At 44.8% G+C, this 20,648-nt stretch overlaps 2 protein-coding genes and 3 non-coding genes across 7 annotated transcripts; 3 read left to right on the top strand and 2 right to left on the bottom strand.

Annotated features, from left to right (window-relative positions):
* Positions 1-228: 228 nt before the first annotated feature.
* LOC148326305 (transcription factor Jun-like) lies at positions 229-2,091 on the bottom strand. Its single transcript, XM_088312153.1, has one exon. The coding sequence runs from the start codon at positions 1,699-1,701 to the stop codon at positions 763-765; it is 939 nt and encodes a 312-aa protein (XP_088168279.1). The 5' UTR covers positions 1,702-2,091; the 3' UTR covers positions 229-762.
* A 3,357-nt stretch (positions 2,092-5,448) lies between these two features.
* On the top strand, positions 5,449-5,520 carry trnag-ucc (transfer RNA glycine (anticodon UCC)). Its single transcript has one exon. It is a non-coding gene; the product is annotated as a tRNA-Gly (tRNA).
* Positions 5,521-6,290: 770 nt separating this feature from the next.
* Positions 6,291-6,362, top strand: trnaw-cca (transfer RNA tryptophan (anticodon CCA)). Its single transcript has one exon. It is a non-coding gene; the product is annotated as a tRNA-Trp (tRNA).
* A 379-nt stretch (positions 6,363-6,741) lies between these two features.
* trnap-agg (transfer RNA proline (anticodon AGG)) lies at positions 6,742-6,813 on the bottom strand. The gene has a single exon. It is a non-coding gene; the product is annotated as a tRNA-Pro (tRNA).
* Positions 6,814-7,447: 634 nt separating this feature from the next.
* Positions 7,448-20,242, top strand: gigyf2 (GRB10 interacting GYF protein 2). 3 transcript variants are annotated; one of them, XM_088311632.1, is made up of 29 exons: positions 7,448-7,553; positions 8,976-9,027; positions 9,152-9,311; positions 9,547-9,642; positions 10,112-10,205; positions 10,466-10,571; positions 10,943-10,983; positions 11,073-11,105; positions 11,196-11,297; positions 11,403-11,608; positions 11,708-11,855; positions 12,236-12,490; positions 12,579-12,739; positions 12,949-13,105; positions 13,188-13,354; positions 13,788-13,882; positions 14,260-14,388; positions 14,474-14,604; positions 14,688-14,788; positions 15,043-15,183; positions 15,284-15,442; positions 15,942-16,220; positions 17,007-17,129; positions 17,216-17,512; positions 17,590-17,789; positions 18,184-18,335; positions 18,417-18,613; positions 19,297-19,486; positions 19,562-20,242. In XM_088311632.1, the coding sequence occupies exons 2-29, from the start codon at positions 8,990-8,992 to the stop codon at positions 19,627-19,629; spliced, it is 4,026 nt and encodes a 1,341-aa protein (XP_088167758.1). In that variant the 5' UTR covers positions 7,448-7,553; positions 8,976-8,989; the 3' UTR covers positions 19,630-20,242. The 3 variants fall into 3 exon arrangements, with proteins under 3 accessions (XP_088167758.1, XP_088167757.1, XP_088167759.1); XM_088311631.1 differs by lacking the exon at positions 7,448-7,553 and adding an exon at positions 7,580-7,705; XM_088311633.1 differs by lacking the exon at positions 7,448-7,553 and adding an exon at positions 8,416-8,512.
* Positions 20,243-20,648: the final 406 nt, after the last annotated feature.

Here is a 20,648-nt window from a genome sequence, read left to right as displayed (position 1 = left end):
GAATTAGACTTACATCTTTTCTATACCTGGTGATCTCATTTTAGTGTTTTCAATTTCTTAATTTTTAGTCCACTAGCATTTTTTCTTTTTGTTTTTTCTCCCATTTATGACTGTTAATGACAGATGTTTGAACAAAGTATTGTTAATTAAAAAAAGGTTTCTGCCCCACTTAATCCAAACATCTCAAATCTACTAGCGATTATTGTTTGTTAAGAACGCACAAAAGCATTGTCAAGTCCAACATTTTATTTTGTCATATGTACAATTGTGAAGTGCTCAAAAACAGCGTAGAAATATTCAATGTCTAACATTAGTTACACCTGACCTACATCCCAAAAGTTGCATCAATGTGAGGATTAAGAGTAAGTAAGGCAGGTAAAGTCAGTAAACGTTTCACACCTGAGTGCGTCAAAGGTTAGACCATGTTAGTGTTTCTGTACAAGTGCATCTAATGTGTTATTTATTGCAGCTTGTTTGACATCATAGCATCATATTGGCTTGGTAAAGGGTCTGCGGATGCTCCCACATACTGGATGGCGTCTATGAACCCCTCTTAAAAGGATGTTTGTAACATATATGATGTCATATTTTGTTTGCGTGTGGCCCAGGTTCTGCATCATTCATCATTAAAAATCAGTGTCTCTGCAGAAAAGCTGGAAGGAGAAAGCGCCTGAGCTGACGATCATTTGGACGTCCTCCGGCCACTCAGAGTTATTTGGTCCCCCAAGACATGTCCCGTCATGCAGCACCCCCGCAGGGAGTCTAGAAAGCTTGGAGCTGCTGCGTCAAGATGAGCTGACAGCCGCTGTTGACGTGGTCCATGACCTTTTGTTTAAGCAGAGCCAGCTCGTCCCGCAGGATGTTGGCAGACGACACCAACTCCGTGTGCTGGCTCTTGAGGTTTTTCACCCTGTCCTCCAGACGAGATATCCTCTCCAGCTTCCGTTTCCGGCACTTGGACGCGGCCACCCGGTTCCTCATTCGCTTCCTCTCCGCCTTGATACGCTCCTGGCTCTCCATGTCGATGGGGGAGAGCGGCGGCGTCTCTCCGGGCATCTCGGGCACAGTCTGCGGCTCCTCTTTTAGGGCGCGGAGCCTGGAGAGCGCAGCCTGGTGGTCCACGTGGGGAGCGGGTGGGGGCGCCGGGTAGCAGGCGGTGGATGGGGGTCTGTCGTTGGAGCTCAGTACGGGCCGGTTGAAATTGGCCAAGTTAGTGTATTCCGGAGGCTCCGGGGGGCGCACCGTGCAGCTGTAAGGGTTCTCGCCGGTATCGGACGCGGCCGAGGCGGATGCCATGCCGGCGGTCGGCGGCGCCTCAGAGTGGGCGGCGCTCATCTGGTGGTAGTGGAGCTCAGCCAGCGCCTTCGCGAAGCCCTCGGCGAAGCCCTCCTGCTCGTCGGTGATGTTCTTGGGACAGACGAATTGCGTCGGGGTGGGGGTCGTCAGGCCCGTGCACGACTGGATGATTAACCGCTCCAGCTCCGGGGAGGCCAGTTTTAGCAGACCCACATCGGGCGACGTGAGGATGTCCAGGGCCTTGGAACCCAGCTGGGGTTTGAAGTTTCGGGGGTCGTTTAGATTCAGAGTCATGGATTGTTTGAGGGCTTTTGTGTTGAAGCCGTACACTCTTGCCCCGTCGTGGTGAGGGTTCGACGCGTTCAAGGCGTCGTCGTAGAACGTCGCTTCCATTTTCCCGGACATGAAGTTTGTGTCACTTTACGAGATGACTTCTCACCTTGAAAACAATCCACTGTTTACATATGACTTGCTATCTCTCGGCCTTGTGACAGAGTCCGCCTTTTTGTTGAAGTTCAAATCACTTGACAACTTCGCGTCCCGTGAAAACTTTTGTCTCTCTTGAACCGCGCGATCGTCGGGTAAAAAAAAAAAGGAAAAAGAAAGAAAAAAGGCGTCGTTTCCTCGCCACTGCCAACAAAATGTCCGCCAAAATAATCCTCTTTCGATTGATGCTCCTCCTTAAAGAGAGAAAACAGTGCCTGATTTGGGATAGTACTTTCGATCACTTCCAACGTGGAGACGAACTTTATCCACCTCTGAGCTGCAGTTCCCCTGAAAATAACAATGATGTCATTTCTAAGCGTTCTGATTGGCTAGAGCGCATTCGTCGGGCGGGGTCGATCTACTGACATGGGGGTTGCTCTGACAACAGGCTGTGGCCCCGCCCCCACCGCGGTGCTTTCTGGGATTAGGTAATGCAGACAGTGGAGCAATGTACTCTGGGATTACGTATGTTGTTTTTGAATATTTAGTTACCCGCTCAATCGTTACTGAAACATTTCTTCACGAACAGAGCGCGGACAGGCACGTTAGTCTTTCAAGGGGATCCTATTGGAAGATATTTCGACCTGAAAAATCCACAGTTTTAACGTCTTTATCGTGCACACTATAGGGTAGCAGCTATATATTTTTATTTTGACAGCAATCATATAGCAATTACTTTGTATGAGGAGGAAAATACAAAATACATTGTGTAAACAGGAATGGATTTAATTACTTTTGAAATGAAAAACAAAAAAACCCCAAAAGATGCCATTTGTTGCTTGGCTTCATATGAAGAGCTCAAGAGAGGCTTATTAAATTCCACTAGAAGTTGCGTTTGTCCTGGTTTAAGGAATGGCATTATTCTGAATCAATTTGACAACCTCTAAAGAAATGGTATTTGTTAGAAGAAAGTGCATTGTATCTTGATTCCAAACATCAATTGCAAAGCCAATTATCTGTGTGACAATTAGGCCAGAACAATTCCGATTTTTTTCCCTCCAAATTGCGATTTCTATTGAATATCTAATTTTTCTTTACAGTCCTCTTCCAGTGTATTTTTTATTTGGTAACAAACATGTGGACCGGACTTCTTCAGCACGGAATTTATCTCGACACTATAAATAAACACATAAAATATGCTTTTTTTTTCTTTCAAATTTCCAACATTTGCGATTTGAAAATTGCATTTGACTGCTGACTGCTGATTTGAATTTGATTCATTGCTCAGCCTTAATACAAATGTTCAGACTCCCCGGCTGCACTCTTCAAACGATACCTACTGCTTTTTTTTTTTTTTTTCAATTCTTATTGCCCGTGCCAGCTGCTTCTGACTTATTCTCCAATCGTGAGCCGAGAGGCCTCATAGGCGGGCAGGAGGTGGCACAGTCCAGGGTCCACTGGAACAAATCCAGAGAAGCCAGTGAGCACGCATGTGTTGATCTATTATCTGAGCAAAGTTTTGATTGCTTCTAAGCACTGAACAGAGGGGCACACACACTCACCCCCCCCCCCAAATACTAAGAGAGACAGATGAAATTTCAAACAGTGTCTGTGCTATGTTTGTTGAAGACCATCTGTTTCTTCCTGTCTCGCTGCTTGATTTCTGTGTACGCTATCTCACTTGTTCGCCACTGGTCCAAACACAGACGTCGCAGTTTCCTTTTAACTCTAAGAAAAGAACACAATAGAACTAAGACAGGATGCAGTGAAGAGCTCCTGAAAAATAAAGGTTCTTAATCTCTCACACGTTCAGCCGTCCAATAACATTTCTGCTTTTAAGTGGCCGAGGTAGCGCATGTTTGATTGTCATTTGGTTTGTAAATTCGTATTGAATGATTTTAACATTGTAATCATCTTGAATACAGACACTTCAAAAATACTTCCCCTTTAATGACATTTAGTTAGCAACACTGCAATGTAAAAAAAAAAAAAAAAGAGAGATATTCACATTTATTCTCTGCTTCAGGAGTCCGGCCATGATGAGTATCTGGATTTAGTCTGCTCTTTCAACTCCTCCTGAACTCTCCACATGACCTTTGGTCACAACCTTTGCTAATCTCAAAATGTTGTATCAGTCAGAGGTTAAAATACTTGAAAGAACACATGCTGGACCAGTCACAGTGATGTACGCTCCTTTGCACACCCGCACACAGACACTAACTATATTTCAAAACCTGCACAATCGCACTATTGAGCATGTCAAAGACAAACGGATCCAAAATAATGCCCATAGTCATTTTGTTTTTCACGCAGAAGTGTCATTGTGGTTCATTTGCTTTGTTTTCCATATGTGACAGGAGCAGATAGAAAAAAAAAAGCTTTCATCTGCCATGTGTGGGCTAGCTAATCACATCAAGCATGGCCATGATAACATTTTTAAACATTTTGTTATTGTTTAGTTTTTGTTTTAAAGGGTTTAAAGCATGTGTAAAGCGTCAAACATAAAATACACAGGCTAGTTATTAGTTCATATTTTTCTTTCTGCCTGTTTCATGCATTTAAATTAATTACCAAAAATATTCAGAATGCAATATTACCATTGCAAAACATAACAATAATAATAAAACTATTCTTACCTTAATACACTTCTGAAAGTAAATCTAAATTTTGCATTATTAACTTATTAGTAATTGATTTTCCTTTGCCTTTTTTAAAACTGTCATTCACATTTGTTAACATTTGACTCACCACTTCTATCTACAGTCTGAACCAAAAATTGCAAGTATAATAGCACGCTGTATTTCCCTCATTTTCACAGAAGAGAGTCAAATTTGTGCATGTTGTGCTTAAGATTCAAGACGCTGAATTATCTTTTGCTTGGTCAAGTCATCACTCTGATCTCTTAGCATCAGTTCGTATAACACCAGAGAATGGTGAGCCTGTAAGCCACATACACTAAAAATAAGACATTAGTGTTTGCACTAGGCCGCACCTGTCAAGCCTCCGTCCAAAGACAAGTGCAGCCGGCAGTTGTGTCTGATCCGCTGGATTGTGCAGAGAGGCCCTGCTCTGCATAAGTCATCAGCTGAACCGCATCAAAACTGCTATAGCCCAATTCTTTGTGCAACTGGGTCACGGGTGGCGTGGAAGTGTAATACATGATTTATTAAATGTTATTTTACATTTCCATTACTGCTTAGGAGGCAATGGTGAAAATGGCCAAAGAGAGAAAGGTTGTTGAGCCATGATACAGGCAGCCATGAAGCCATTGAAACATTGAGATCATTTTTGTCCTTATTATGAGATGTCAGTATGGGAAAGCATAAAGCCGAGCTTCTCAATAGGCATGTATTCAAAAATTATTATTAATGATATGATATGTGCACATTTCCATTCGTGGCCCAATGGCAATGTTACAATTTAACTTAACTCATCAGGCAAAGTATGGAATGATACACCTAAATGGAATAACGATAACCGCTTTAGCCGCTTCAAATCGTCCAGCGCCTTGTTGACAACCAGAGGGCGTAGTAGGACCTCATTGTCACTTTTGGCACAAGAGTGTCCCAAACTACAAGACTACCACGGATTTGAGACAGTGAAAAAAGTATTGTTGTAGGGAAAATAATAGTGTGTGTCAGGGTTCTAGGATTTGCTTCTAAAAAATCGTCACGCGACTGCCGTAAGTATAGTATTATAAAGAACGTTTCCCACGCAATCTTTCATGCGTTGGTGGTATAGTGGTGAGCATAGCTGCCTTCCAAGCAGTTGACCCGGGTTCGATTCCCGGCCAACGCAAAGCTTTTGTCTTCTTACATTTTCCTCCCATTTTGCATAAAGGTTAAAAGAGAGCGACATATTACACGTGAGGCAAAATTATATGCCATCATAATGGTGCGCGAGTCCAGGAAGATATCTGACGCAACCCATGGCTTTGATTGTCCCAACAGTGTGTGCGCCACAGTACCGAGCTACTCAAAGGTATACGCGAGGCACGGTTGTTGTACTAATGGGCTGATTGTTTTACAGAGGGAAAACGACGATATCAGCACCGGGACGTTTAGCTAGACATCAAGGTTTTCAAATGAATGCTACATCCGTTACGCCAAGTATGGGGGTTGAACCCACAACCATGGCGTTATAGCGCTTATGAAGTAATCGACTTTGAATAAATGACCATAATCCGTATAAAAGAAAATCACATTCGGCAGTCCTTGTAAAAAATATTGTGTAAGGAAATGAACTGTGTTGTTACTTTCGTCTCGTGTAATGTACAAGCTTCTCTCAACGCATTGTTTACAAAGATGGTGACTCTTCTCCTGATGCTCTTTTTCGCAGATCTCTACCGACTAGTGTGGATTACTGCTACTTAGTGGACAGAAATTGTAACTGCATCTGTAAAGACTACGTATACGCAATGGCTCCCAATATACAGTACAAGGTGAATAATAAACGCACGAACTAAAACTGAAACGTAACCGAACATTATATTATGATGGCACTCGTATGACTAGTGCGCAGTTATGTAAAATATAATATAAAAAATATTAGACTGTAATGTGAAGAAAGACCTCGTGGCGCAACGGTAGCGCGTCTGACTCCAGATCAGAAGGTTGCGTGTTCAAATCACGTCGGGGTCATAGCTTTTTTTCTGTAGTAATGGAAAAAAAAACACTCTTTCATTTAATACTATCTGATGGTGCAAGAGTACATCGTCACGCGGCGCAACAACACAAGACAGACCCATTACCCCCTTGCGTACGATTTTCTTTATTTAATTTGTTTATATTTGCGTCCGATAAATTTTTTTAATACAACTATTTATTTTTTTAATACAACTGGATTAATGACTTTACTACTACATTTGCTTACGATCGTAACAGACTAGAACATGTAACAGTTTACGCACCCATCCGTATACCGGAATTTTACCTAAATTGACAATTATTCTAGCCCAAATTTAAGAAATGGCTGTATTGCGTCAGAAACGATTAATTGTCCTTGCATAAAAAAAAAGGTGGGCTCGTCCGGGATTTGAACCCGGGACCTCTCGCACCCTAAGCGAGAATCATACCCCTAGACCAACGAGCCTGTTGTGTCACCGCGTTGCCAACAGCAGTTAAAAACTTTAGTACAAGGCATACTGTAATTTAAATGTATATAAGGCCTACAATCCACCATAACTATCTGGGGTGACACTTGTGAATATTCTCGTTCATCCGGGTCATTGCTTCCTCAGGACATTTGAAACAACGCCCGTCATTTCAGTAGCCTAATCAACACCTAGGCCCTTTCCACGTGTAACATCAGCTTCAATTTTAATTTCATCCCACGTGATAATAGTTGCCATGTGATAAATGAAGAGTTCCTATACACACGCGTGTAGTAGTACTGAGGTGAGCAGATTTTCTTTTCACGCCATGTACGGGTTTTTATCTGTAAATCATGTGACTCCCCCTACGCAGCCATCTTGTAGCAGAGCGGGGGGGTGCGTTAATTTGGATCCCACTGGCGTTCTCTACAGGGCACGCGCTGCTACAGTGTGATTGGCTGCTGCATCTTCGTAGGACACGCCCTGTATATTTGGAATGGTCATATTTCATGCGCGTAGCGAATAAGGCGTGTTCTGTCGAAATGTAGCAGCCAATCATTTTCAGTGGGACGTATCGTACCTAGAACTCTAGTGGGATTCAGAAAACGTGGGGGGTGGAGGGATAGAGAGAGAGCGAGTGAGAGAGAGAGAGATCGAGCGAGTGAGAGAGCGAGTGAGAGAGAGATCTTACACACACACAACTCGAATTCAAAACCTTGCGCTGTCACATCAAGCAGAGGTAAGACAGCCAAAATTAAAAGTCCTACCAGCACGAGACTGCTGAAAGTAAAGTGCCACGTCGTAAAGCCAACATCAAGCTGCTTCTTAGTGGGACTGTTAACGAAGCCTCCTTCATGTTTACTCCGGGAGGCCTCCGTCCAAAAAAAGCTAGTGAGCTAACCTGTTAGCATGCTAGCCACAAGTGCTTGTGCTTTTCGAGGATTAACTTGCGCCGCGGTGGCAATATCGCGATTGTTATTGTTACGATCGTCGGTAGATGACAACATGTCGAGGTGGATGAGCGAGTGGTTACGTGTGTGTTTATCACCGCGGCTGTTCGAATCTCCTCCGCTGTGATTTAACGCTGTGTGCACTTGGCCAACTGCAGTTAGCTTCTTTTTTTTTTTTAGCACGGCGGCTAACGCAAGAGTTAGCTGTAGTGTGCCATCAAAGTGTATGCCAAAAAACATACAGCTACATCGTCATCGAAGTAATTCACCCCAACGCATACTTTAGTGATGCCTTCAGCATTGTCGTACACGCAAACTAACTATCTTGACGGGCCGTCGACTGGAAATGTTGCTAACGTGACGAATTTAAATGAACCATTGGTGAAGTAATGTCAGCGTCACCACGCTACCCCCGACACCGAGTGGTTTTTTACTCATGACTCGGTGGACTTTATCAGGGTAGAACTCGGCCAGTTGGGTGGTTTTCCCAAACGTGTCACTTGGAGATTTTATGATCGGAGCAACTTTGCTGTTATTGGGCGGCCATTCATGGTGTAGCGTTTCCTTAAATGTATGCAACCATGACTGGACAGCGGGCGTGTCCACATAACCCCCCCCCCCCCCCCCCCAAAAAAAAAAAAAACTGTCGTCGCCGTGCACCCTCATGTTATCTCTGTTTGTCACCTTTCTACCGGACTTATTGCGTTAAGTAGCAACTTACACGTGGCTTATCCTGGCTTCCCATATGGTGAGTGGGATAGGGAGTCGACTGTTGCACCCCCCCCCCTTTCCATTTTTGTCCTCATTTTGCATGCCTTCAAAATGTGATAACTTGAGTGGACACGCAAAAAAAAAAAAAACGACTTGATGACTTATCTTGCCTTGTGTTATCACACTCCGGCGTGTACTTGAAGTTAAGACGATTTCTCTTGTCAATTACAGGTGTCAAACATAGTCGCCCACACTCCAAGAGCGAAAATAGTTTTAGCGCATTGAAATTGTACACTTGTTGTGTGTGTGTCAGTGAGATGTGTGGGCTCTGTCATGGGGGGGGGCTGAGACATATGAAATCAGCTGACAAAATATCTTTAAAGTGAAACAAAGTTTGGTTGAGTGTGACACAACATTCCCTGTTCTTGACAACCAAGGGTAAAACCTTACTCAAGCGTCAAAGCGTTTGATTGATTCATTTTCTCTTTTTACATTTATAGACCTTCAAGGAAAAATGGCCGAGACCCAGACACTTAACTTTGGACCAGAATGGTAAAGTAGTACATTTGGGATCAATATGCGTAATTTGTTTGTTATGAAAGTAGTGTTCAATGTTAAGATGCGCCACCTCCAGCTTTTCTTTTCAGTCATTCACAAACCTTTTGGCTCCGCGCAGGCTCCGTGCCCTGTCTGGAGGTGGAAGCAGCAGAGGCGGAGGAAGCAGCAGCAGCACCGCTGCCTCGCCACCTCTCTCGCCTGCGTTGCCAAAGTACAAGCTTGCAGACTATCGATACGGAAGAGAAGAAATGTTAGCACTTTATGTAAAAGACAACAAGGTAAACACGACATCCTCAGCCGACGTCACCTTTTGCAAACGCGATCAGCCCCCATTTATCAGATGCGACCCAGGCCCACCTGCTATTGCAAATTTGCAATATTGAAATACCATCCAAGTTATTTCACCCCAATAGTTTACCCCTCCCACATATTTTGAACACACTTGAACTTTTTAAAACACATTCACACTCATAGGTTTTTTTTTATATAGATCTCTGTGTTATCTTCTGCTAGATCCCCATAGCCTTGCATGATAAGGAGTTCCTGCCCATATGTCAAGAGGAGCCTTTGCCGCCTCTGGCACTTGTTTCTTTTACAGAGGAAGAACAGGTAGGTCTGCCTGTCCTGAAATGTGTCCGTTCGCAACGGAAAAAAAAAAAAATCACATCCTCAAGCTTACATTTCAATTTGTGGTGACGTTGGGAAACCCAAACCGTTTCCAGTTCCTTTCTCTTAGATGCTATAATAGGAATGAAATATCAAAATAAAAATATTGATTCTGTCAGATGACAAGCTTGTGCACGGCACTGACATTTTAACATAATAACTTCTAGTGTTTTCCTGCATGTGCTGTTAAAACTATGTTGCTGTCCCAACCAATCAATGCATCTTTTATGTCCTGTTTTAGCTCCAGAATTTTCCTTCAGCGCATGTACAGACATGTCCCTCCCCATCGGTTTGAAAAAAAATTGTGATTGTTCCTGAATGAAGCACAAATCAAAGCATCAATAATATACACGTTGCATAAAAAAAAAAATATCTTGCCAATTGGTCTTACCCCTTTTGTTTGTTCTTGCAGAGAAATTTCTCCATGTCTGTAAACAGTGCCTTGCGGCGAGGAGGCGGTCCGGTCGTGGGGGTGTCTCGAGGCCGAAGTACCTCAAGGGGTAGAGGTAAGCGTTTCCTAATTTGCTTTCTAATTTTACGGCTGCGGCAGAGTTCCCTTCCACGTGACTTTAAAAGTCGCGCCTGTGCCAACTGCGAATAGTTGACATGCCTTTGGTTTGAAGGTTCCCACCGATTCAAGACAAGTGGCGCTCCGTTGGCCTCTCTTCTGATTGCATTGATGTGCCTCCAATACAGAAATACTGATTTTATTTCCACAGTAATGTCGTTATTCTTGAATGAATCTTGAGTCTACGGTTGTTTTCAGGCCGGGGAAGAGGAGACGGCGGGTTTTACCAAAGAAGTTTTGATGATGTGGAAGGTTTTGGCCGCGGGGTCAGGGAGATGCATCGCTCCCAGAGCTGGGAGGAAAGGTACTGACATGGATTTGTGCTTTCAAGTTTGGACAACGCATACAGGCAGTCATACAAATGAGAAAAGTTGAATGCACTGTTTAATAATTTATCATCTTGGTGAGTTAGCAAACACATTCTGCTTCTGATGGGAAAATGAAGCTTCAAATTTACTTCATGAACCAGTTGTTGTATTTTTGAGTCCTCTAGATGGCACTGTTGGTTTCAATAAAGGCTTTAAAAAAAATGGCTTTCAGGCCAATGTTGAACAGATAGTGCCATCTACAGGAGTCCAAAAGTACTACAAGTGGTTCATGAAGCAGATTTCAAGCTTCGTTTACCTGTCACTACATTTTGAATAATTTTTATCTTTTTTTTTTTTTTCCCAACAGAGGTGATAGAAGGTTTGAAAAGCCCGGACGGAACGACCCAGGTTAGTGTCGAAATCGCTTGTTCAAATAATCCCTTTGTACCTTGATGGTGACCAACACACCTATTTTCTTTTTCGTTATTTCCATGTAGATGCTGCCCCAGGACATTTCCAGATGAATCATGGTAAGTTGTTTCATTCAGTCGGACCATGCCTGACGAAAAGGAACTTGCCTCACCTCTAACCAGCTTCCCGATTGACTCATTCTTTCGCAGTTCGAAACAGCTACGACAATGCTGGGGCGGGCCCGTCGAGGAAACATGACTTCACGCGCTCAGAGAGTGAGAATTGGCGCACCTCTCGTGACGATCAGAACGGTGAGGACGTTGACGAGGGGGGCTGGAAGGATTCCATTGAGGCAGTGACTTGCGACCCCACTGACCTGCGGCGATCCGTTTTGACGCCTTTGCCTTTACGCTTAGATGGGCCTCGGAGTTCAGTGTGGCATCCGGAGCAGCGGCGCCGCGTCCCGTTTGACTCGCGAGAAGACGAACGAAGCTACAGGAGGACGCGTTCGGGCAGTGGCAGCCTGGACGACGACAGGGACGCTCTGCCGGAGTGGTGTCTGGAGGATGCGGACGAGGAGGCGGGCACTTTCGACTCATCGGGGGCCTTTCTCTCACTCAAGGCAAGCGGGGACCTTCTGTCCAGATCAGCGGCTTTCTATGAATGGATTATCTTTGCGTTCGTTTTCCACGGCGAGTGTAACCTTCTGTCGCCTTAGCAGCAAGCCTCCAAAGAGCCCATCCTGGAGGAGGCAGAGTTGGATTTTAAACCCTTGGAAGAGTGTGAGGAAGCCTTAGAGGAGGAAGACAGCCAACGCAAGGAGACCAAAGAAACAGAAACGGGGGCCAAGCAAGATTCTGACCGGAAAGGTTGGACCCTTTCAAATTGAGCTTGTCTCATTGTCACACCCAGTAGAATCTGCGTGCGGGGTCGCCAGCTGAAATATGCGAAGAAACATTTTCACTGGTAACTGCTGCAAGAGCTTTAGTTGAGCGAGCATAGCCAAATGGAAAGTGAAAACATTTGAGTGAAACCCGCAGACAAAAAGCGAGTGGCCCACTTAATCAACCAAGCAAGAGCGAGTGTTGCTTCAAAGCCCATTACTGTGCCCAGCACACCATGAGAGAAAGAAACCGAGAGAGCCCGTGCGTGTCTTTTTGTTTGGGATCAAATTGCGGCAATCTGGACCACAACAAGAACAAGTGGCGTTTACGCTCCTGTTTACAATGTCATCTCTCTCTACTCTTAGTATTTACGGGGGTGAGCAGAGTGTCCGAAGAGGCGCCATCTGTCCCCTCACCGACCGTCCCGTCAATCCCGGAGGCGCAGACGACTCCCAAGTGCGTGTCGCCGAGCCATCCCAACCGAACGGAGGAATCCGAGAGGCCGGCCGACAGGCAACCTCCCCTGGAGCGACCGCCAGAACCCTGCCAAGTTCCCCTGCATGTCCCGTTGTCCAACAGCATGTCAATACCCCTGTCCCGGATTTCCTCCAACCTCACAGGTGACGTTTCTTCTTGAGCTTGACTGTACAGAATTGTTAAAAAAAAAAATACTGAGAGTGCCGCATGGTGTTTGTCTGTTCCTCCCAGACGGTCGCACACATTCGTCCGCCATGCAGAAGCCCATGGAGGTTCTTGTGGCTCTGAACAACGCCCTGCCCTTTTCTTCAAGTTTGTTAGCACCAATAACCAGGCCCACCATCGTACCACAGGACACGGATGAAGATGAGGGATTGAAGCACTTTGAGCAGGTAATTAATGTAATCCTGTCCGAGGGCTCCTCAATTTTAGATGGAGTTCTGTCTGTTCGTCCGTATCGTTTTTGTGACGTGTGTGCGCTAGTGATGGCTAAACGAAGCTTCAAATCTGCTTCATGAAGCAGTTGTAGTATTTTTGGACTCCTGTAGATGGCACTCTCTGTTCAACATTGGCCTGAAAGCTCACTGACTCTATCTCCTAGGAGGCAGAGAAGATGGTGGCTTACCTCCAGGATGGCGTGGTGGACGACGACAGAATTACAGCAAAAACCTCTGAAAAGCCCAAACCTGCAGGGCTGCCGCTCACTCACAAGGCTGCACTCAAGTGGTTTTACAAAGACCCACAAGGGGAGATACAGGGTAAGCAAATGCAGGACGTGATAAGAACGATGCACACGAGAGCCAGCTTGAACATCCTCCTGTATTTTTTTTGGGTCTCCAGGACCATTCAGCAACCAGGAGATGGCAGAATGGTTCCAGGCAGGTTACTTCACCATGTCTCTCCTGGTTAAGAGAGGCTGCGATGACATCTTCCAGGCCTTGGGGGAGATGATGAAAATTTGGGGGAGAGTCCCGTTCACGCCGGGCCCAGCGCCTCCACCTCTACAGGTGCGTGTTCACAAATGGGCTGGGTTTTAAATACCACAGCACAGGATGATTTCACATGTTAATTACTGTGTAATTATGTGTGCTCATCAAAACAAGTCAAATAGGCTTCATGCAGAAAAGTGATTGAAATTTCTCGGAGAATATACAAACAAATGTGGATCTTAAAACTGATTTCACAAACTTTCGAAGAGTTCAATATGCTATTACTTTTGTCCTCTTTCTGTCAAAATCTGCTTTGCAGTTGGTCGATTTTTATCATCATCCATTTATTTCTTCTTTCCATTATTTCTTCAAGTTTTGATTTTTGCCAGATTTTTGCAAAATTTCTCTGTATTGTATTTCTCATCGTATTTGTGTATTGCGTTCGAGACACACCTAGATACTGAGATCTCCTTTTAGATTGTTAACCACCGCGTGTATGATGCTGATGCAGGGTGACGCCGATCAAGAGAGGTTGAAGAGGCAACAGGAGCTCACTGCGCTCAACCTTTACCAGTTACAGCAACTTCAATATCAATACCTCTTAAGGTAAGGTCCTCCTGTCAGACAGCAATAATTATTCTGCTAGTCGATGAACTCATTCACTACCATTGACGGCTAAATACGTCAAAGACCAATTTTTTTTTTTTTTTTTTTAACTCGGCTGGTAGTGAATGAGTTAATAACCAATACTAGCCGCAGGTGTGGGTAGAGGAGACAAAAATTGTACATGTAAGAGAGTACTGCTACTTCAGTGTATTGACCCAAGTAAATGTAAAAAAAAAAAAATGGCGATCTCGTTCAAGCAAGACAGATGAAACAGAATCCGAGAAGGAGATTGCATAATCAGTAATGGTAGACGAAAATAAGAGTAGCACGTACAGCTTTGTATTAAAGGGTGACGTGTCTTTGCTGTGGCCTTTTAGGCAGCAGTATGCTCAGGCCTTGGCCCAGCAGAAGGCGGCAGTGCTGAGCTCGGCTCCTCTTCAACAGCAGCAGCAACACCAACAGCAGCTCAACCTGCTTCAACAGCAATACCAGGCTCTCAAGATAAGGTTCGCCCCCGCTTCAACATTTGCGCTAGCATAACTCTCACGTCACTCTGTCGCAACAATCTCCTGTTTTCATCCATTTTTGCAGAACTTCGGAGAGCCTTCTACCTCCTGTTACGCGTTCCCTATCTGTACCCGACACGGGTTCTGTATGGGAAATGCAGAACCCGTCCCCTCAGGTTTCTTGCACACCAAACCTCCCGCCAGCGCCGCCAAGCAGTGAGTCAATCTCACTGAAGTATGAAAACAGTCGTTTACCAGTTGGTGTCACAATTTTATTTTATTTTTTGCTGTCTCAACAGCATGGGATGGCAACAGTGTGTGGGACTTGCCCATAGATTCCATGGCAAAGGCGCCGACCATCGAGCAGATGCAGCAGTTAGAGAAATCAAAAGCTGCAAAGGTGATTTGTATTCTCACTTCTGAGCTTCAGATGACAGTACTCTACTATTCATGTGTGACCGAGAGTGAGCCCTACCGCAAATAGCCAAAACTTCCAAGTGATTGATGCACGCAAGTCATTTAAATGGCGCACAAAATGACTTTTGCGTATGGAATGATTTGCCTGCAAACAAAAAACGAAAGTCGCAACTGTGTAACAATTACTACCGTCAAACTTTCAGACAACACTTGTTCTCCTCTCGTCTTATCCGCCAGTTGGAACTGGAGAGGTGCGAAGCTGAAATGAGAGCCAAAAGGGAAGAAGAAGAGAGGAAGCGTCTGGAGGAGGCTCTGCGGGCTCGTCAAGAGGAGGAGCGCAAGCGCCTGGAGGAGGAGGAGCTGGCCAGGCAAAAACAGGTTGAGTGATTAAGCTTTTTTTTTTTTTTTTCTGAGATTGACCACAAAACATTTGATCGGGGTGTTGATAAGACCGACAACCAATGGCGTGCGTCTGTAGGAGGAAGCTCTTCGACGACAGAGAGAACAGGAGGAGGCGCATCGGAGACAAAAGGAGGAGGAGGAGAGACTGGCGCAGGAGGAAGCCCTGCGAAGACTTGAGGAGAGGAGAAGAGAGGAGGAGGAGAGGAAGAAAAGGGAGGAGTTCCTTCGCAAACAGGTCAAGCCAGCCGCTCGCCTTGTCAAAGCTTTTCGAATGCACTTGTGCGACTGTTCAGTGTTGCATCTCTTTGCGCACAACTCGCTGTTCCCTGACGAGGAGCGAAGGGAGTCCTTGAAAAAAAATCTGATGGCTCAAGCTCCCGTTTCACACCGTTCAGCTCTTTTTTAGAGAAGAGCAAGTTGTGCAAAAAATGCACATTGAATGTGTATTTGAAAATGATAGACGTCAAATCGAACTCGCCTGTAAAGTTTAGTGCATTTTAGGTTTGTCCTCAAATTCAACGCTAAAGCAGAGTATTTGTAATATTTTCTGAGTAATGTGCAAGTCGCTTCAAAACTTTTCACATTCAAAACGCCAGAGGTTGCAAATTTTTTATTGTCGCTGCATTTTGTAGTGTCGCCGCCTGTAATTTGTTCGCAGTCGCATCTCGTTGGTTCGCATTGCTCAATGTGCGAGCGGGCTTGTTCACTCACCTGCCACGTCTGACGTTAAACAGGAAGAGGAGCGCAGAAAACAAGAGGAGCTGGAGGCATTAAGGAGGCGAGAGGAAGAGAAGCGAGCAGAGGAGGCGGCGGCGGTGGCGGCGGCTGCTGCCGAGGCGGCGGCGGCTGCGGCGGCGGCTGCAGCTGCGGCCGCCGCAGCTCAACAACAGCAAGAGGAGCAAAAGAGGAGGGAACAGGAGGCGCAGAGACAGCAGGAGCTGCAGAGACAGAGGCAACAGCAACAGGAGGCGCTCAGGAGACTGCAACAGCAGCAGCAGCTTGCACAAATGAAGGTGAAGTGTGTTTGCGCGACAGTAAGCAGTGCAGAAAGTAGTACGGCAACAAATACAAACCCAAAAGGTACGTTTTGTTGTTGCCAAAGTCCTTATTAAGTAGCAAAGATGTGAAGTCATTTTTTAGTCTCGCTCAATCGGTAGACCTCAAAGATCGGAGTAGGAACATTCCAGGGTTTGGGTACTGTCCAAATTCTGAACGGTTTACTGGGTGGCTGCAAAAGGCAGATGATGTTCCTTAGCTCATGGACAGGCCATTTGGTTAAAACAAAAAAATAGAAATCAAAATTGTGAAGTTTATCCTTATACTGTATGAGCACAAAGAAAATTGTCTCTGAAAATTCAAGACTTGTGCTGCCAAATTCTGTGTGGAATAGTCAGAAAGGAGATGTGTCATTTACACCAAAAAAATATTGCTCATTTAGAACAGGAATGGGCAAACGCTTGACCTCAAGGGCCACATTTTTTTTTATACATTTATTCTTTTTAGCATTTTTAATTTCTATATTCACCCATCCTTTCTGTACGAGCTAGCCTCACTCAACAGCGGCAGTCTTGATGCACTGGAAATGAAAAATAAAAAGTACACAACATTATTAATGGTGGACAGGTGAGCAGGTCATTTGTAGATGAGGTAGGAAAAAAAAAAGTTAATGAAATCCAAATTGTAAAATGTATTTGAAATTTTGGACTTATTTCTAAAAAGGTGCCCATATGATGAAATAAATGCTGAGTAGGCTGGATTAAAGCATTTGTCACCTTCAGCCGACTCTTGCCTGTCTCTAGCTCCCCCAGTCATCGAAGTGGGGTCACCAATCTGCCAACACGAGCAACAAGAACCAGAACGCCTTGTCACTAGCTGAGATCCAGAAACTGGAAGAAGAACGAGAAAGACAAGCACTAGAAGAGGTAAAACCATCCCCATCACTTTTTATTGGTTTTATTTTAACACCCCCCAACCCCCCCCCGCCCACCTTTTTTTTTTTTTTTTGTAGCAACAACGTCAGCATCAGGAGCTCCTGAAGCTGCAGCAGCACCAGGCCCTGCAGCAGGCCCAGCAGGCTCAGGCCAAGCTGTCGGGGTGGGGGCACGCCGCCAAGCAAGCGCCTGCGACAAAGTCCCTGCTGGAGATTCAGAAGGAGGAAGCGCAGCAGATGATACAGAGGAAGGAGCAGCCGCTGCCGCAGCAACAACAACAGCAGCAGAAGCAACAGCAGCAGAAGCAGCAGCAGCAGAAGCAGCAGCAGCAAAATCACATCTTCACCCAGCCGGCCCGGCAGCAGAACAGAACTGTGCGTAAAACGTGTCGTACGGGAGAACATCTAATTGTTATTTATTTATTTTTAAAGAGTGTCTCGTTCTCATCCAGACATCTCTGAGCAACTCCGTATGGGGCTCCGTGAACATCACACCTTGCTCAAACTGGGCGTCGGACTCGAGCAGCATCTGGGGCGACACGCACAACTCCAACATGGGCTTCTGGGACGAAGCTGTGAAGGAGGCCGTCCAGCCGCCTCCGCCCGCCAGGAAAGCAAATGCGCAGAAAAACAAGGGCAATGCCAATCTCAGGTAGGAGCCGGAGAGGCCAAAATTTGCCCGTGGGCGGTGGATAGCAAAAGTTTGCACACCCCCATTCAAATGCAAATTTTTTTTTAAAAGAATTTATGGATAATAAAAACTGGATGTGACTCTAAGCTAAAGTAAAATTGGTTTCGGTGGACCCTGCGAGATGATCAGATGAAACCAAAGCTCATCCTCTCAATTTTTTTTTTTCTGTCACGGTAATCGTGGAATGAGTTTTGAAATTATTTGTCTTGGTCTCATTTTTTTTGTAATCTCCAAAACATGGCATTTGAACAGCAGTTTGTAAACTTTTATAATCCACTGTCTATTACGCTAACATGTGAGTCATGCCCGTTCTTCTCTTATTTTGTGTCTTCAATATTGCTTTGGACATGTCAAGTAATTCCGTGAGTGGGCGAGCAAACAAGAAGGTGGAGGAGGAAGAGAAGCTGCTCAAATTGTTCCAAGGGGTCAACAAGAGCCAACAGGATGGCTTCATGCAGTGGTGTGAGCGCACGCTTCACAGTCTCAACACGGCCAACAATCTGGACGGTAAATAGTTGTGCAAAAAAAAAAAAAAAATGGGGCGGCGCAGATGCGGAATCGTCACTTACACGCACGTTTTGGCCGCAGTTCCCACGTTTGCGTCGTTCCTAAAAGAAGTGGACTCGTCGTACGAGGTGCACGACTACGTCAGGGCCTACCTGGGCGACACGCCCGAGGCCAACGACTTTGCCAAGCAGTTCCTGGAACGGCGTGCCAAACAGAACGCTAATCAACATAAAACGTCACCGCCGCAGAACCGGCCGCAAGCCCTGAAACAGCAGCAGGTGAGCGAGAGTTTTGTGTGGGGGAAAAATTGGCTTCACAAATAGACAAAATACTAAACATGCTTTAATTTGCATACTAGGTTACACGTGTGATGTTTTAATATTGGAGTTTTTTCGGGTCAAATGTAGTTTAAGTTGCAATATGACCCCTCACCATTAGATGGCAGACATTTCTGAGTTGTGCTTCCACTGTCTTAGACTGCAATTTTTTTTGGGGGGGTGGATTTGGAATGTTATGCAGGACAAACAGCACCTCAGTAAAAATGAACAAAATTAGTTTTTGCACGTTGTGTTACTTTCTTGTTAGGGAGTTTTGTGCCGTCCTTGAATGGTAATTTTGAGAGCCCTATTCCAAAAAAAAAATTTTTTTTTGTTTGCTTCGCTTTGTTTTAATTGGTTTGAACCACTTGCCATATAAAAAAATTTAAAACAATATGGATGTGCTCTTTTTTTCCTCCTTAATACATTGCCAAAGTATGGAATTGAGACTCTTTATTAGCAGAGCCTCAAAATCGGGTGACTCGGACTCTGGTACAAAAAAAAAATGATCGGGTCATCCGTTGTCAATTTTTAATAAATCGGCATTATGGTGCCCACTTAAAAAGTACATCAAAATAGATGGTCAACAAATCAAACCTGCAGTGTTTGACTGTAAATACGTTATAATATTTGTTCCCGTCAAGGATTCTGTATGGGGTGGAACGGGATCATCAACGCTCTACCAGGCCAACCACACAAGTGGTCAACAGAAGCAACAACAACAACAACAACATCTGCAGCAGCAGCAGCAGCAGCAGCAGCGCTTTGAGACGGTCAGCTCAGGGAAGAAGAAGAAGAAGCAGAAGATGGTCCGTGCAGATCCGAGCCTTCTAGGTAAGCGCCCGTCGCAGCTCGTCACAAGTGGAGAAAACGTCTCAACTCTTCTGTCATGCTTTTTCCTGCCCGCAGGTTTTTCTGTTAACGCAGCGTCCGAGAGACTGAACATGGGGGAGATTGAGACTGTGGAGGATTTTTAAGGGAACGCAGCCAAGCAAAACCACCACGGACTGACTCGAAGCCCAACCCTCACGCAACCGCGGCTGCCATACGTTTCATCCTTTTTTTTTTTTTTTTTTGGACCTCACTCATCCCCAGAACTTATCTGGCAATATCAATCCAAAGCATAGAAAAAATCCAATCAAGTGTCATCTAAGGCTGTGGGGTCTTTTCTTCTTCCATCAAATCGGACTAGGGAAATGCAATCAATGTGTTTTGCCGCAGCCAGCAGAAGTATGATCTTGCAATTTGGCCTCTTCTTTTTCCCCCTAAAAAAGTGTTGTTGGGGAAAGCTATCGAGATTATATCCATTCTTCTATTTATTGATTCTGAATTTGCCCCCCCCCCCTCATCACGATGCATTCTTCCATTATTTTTGCCCCCCAGCCCCCACCCCTAAATGATGCCGGTTGTTCGAGGATTGACACGGCAAAGTTGAGCCCAAGGATCGGTGCCTACTTTATGTCCTGTTTTAAGGACATGCTCTAAGTCCCAAGTAGTTATCTATTTCTTGTAAAATACTAGGCTGTTTAAAAAAAAAATTAATAAAATAAACTTTCAACTTGCATCTGTATTATAATATATGGAAGATGATCTGCTGGAGTTGTACTTTTTATTATTGCTGTGCTCTGAAATCTGATGTGCTTCCAAATGTTGGCATTGTTTGTCATTTTTTAAAAATATTATTAACTTCCATTGATGCTTTCTTTAATGCGAGTTGAGGGGGGAAAAAATTATTTTTACCCTCAAAATAGGAATAAGGTGACCAAAACACTCCATCCATCTGCTCCTGGTCCAGCCCCTCTGTCAAATTTTAGAACCCATTGTGGCTCGCCAATCAAAAAGTTTGCCCACCCCTGTTCTAGAGAATAAATGAGGACACATTCGCAACCAGTGCATAAAAATAGTCTTGAAACGTTAACTTGCATCTCTGATTTAAAAAAAAAAAAAATGACGTGACGCACAATGTAATCTATATAAATTAATGCCCACTCATGTA

Source organism: Idiotropiscis lumnitzeri, chromosome 12 (assembly GCF_059441095.1).
Source record: "Idiotropiscis lumnitzeri isolate Australia: NSW breed Sydney's pygmy pipehorse chromosome 12, RoL_Ilum_1.0, whole genome shotgun sequence".
NCBI lineage: Eukaryota > Metazoa > Chordata > Actinopteri > Syngnathiformes > Syngnathidae > Idiotropiscis > Idiotropiscis lumnitzeri.
This window is presented reverse-complemented; position numbering and strand designations above follow the sequence as displayed.

Excerpts from the sequence above, each read along its gene's own strand:
- LOC148326305 (XM_088312153.1), bottom strand. The coding sequence starts at position 1,701 with ATGTCCGGGAAAATGGAAGCGACGTTCTACGACGACGCCTTGAACGCG.
- gigyf2 (XM_088311631.1), top strand. The coding sequence starts at position 7,669 with ATGTTTACTCCGGGAGGCCTCCGTCCAAAAAAAGCTA. Across the intron at positions 9,028-9,151 it reads CTTAACTTTGGACCAGAATG|GCTCCGTGCCCTGTCTGGAG; the intron begins GTAAAGTAGTAC and ends GGCTCCGCGCAG. Across the intron at positions 11,609-11,707 it reads GGGCCTTTCTCTCACTCAAG|CAAGCCTCCAAAGAGCCCAT; the intron begins GCAAGCGGGGAC and ends TCGCCTTAGCAG.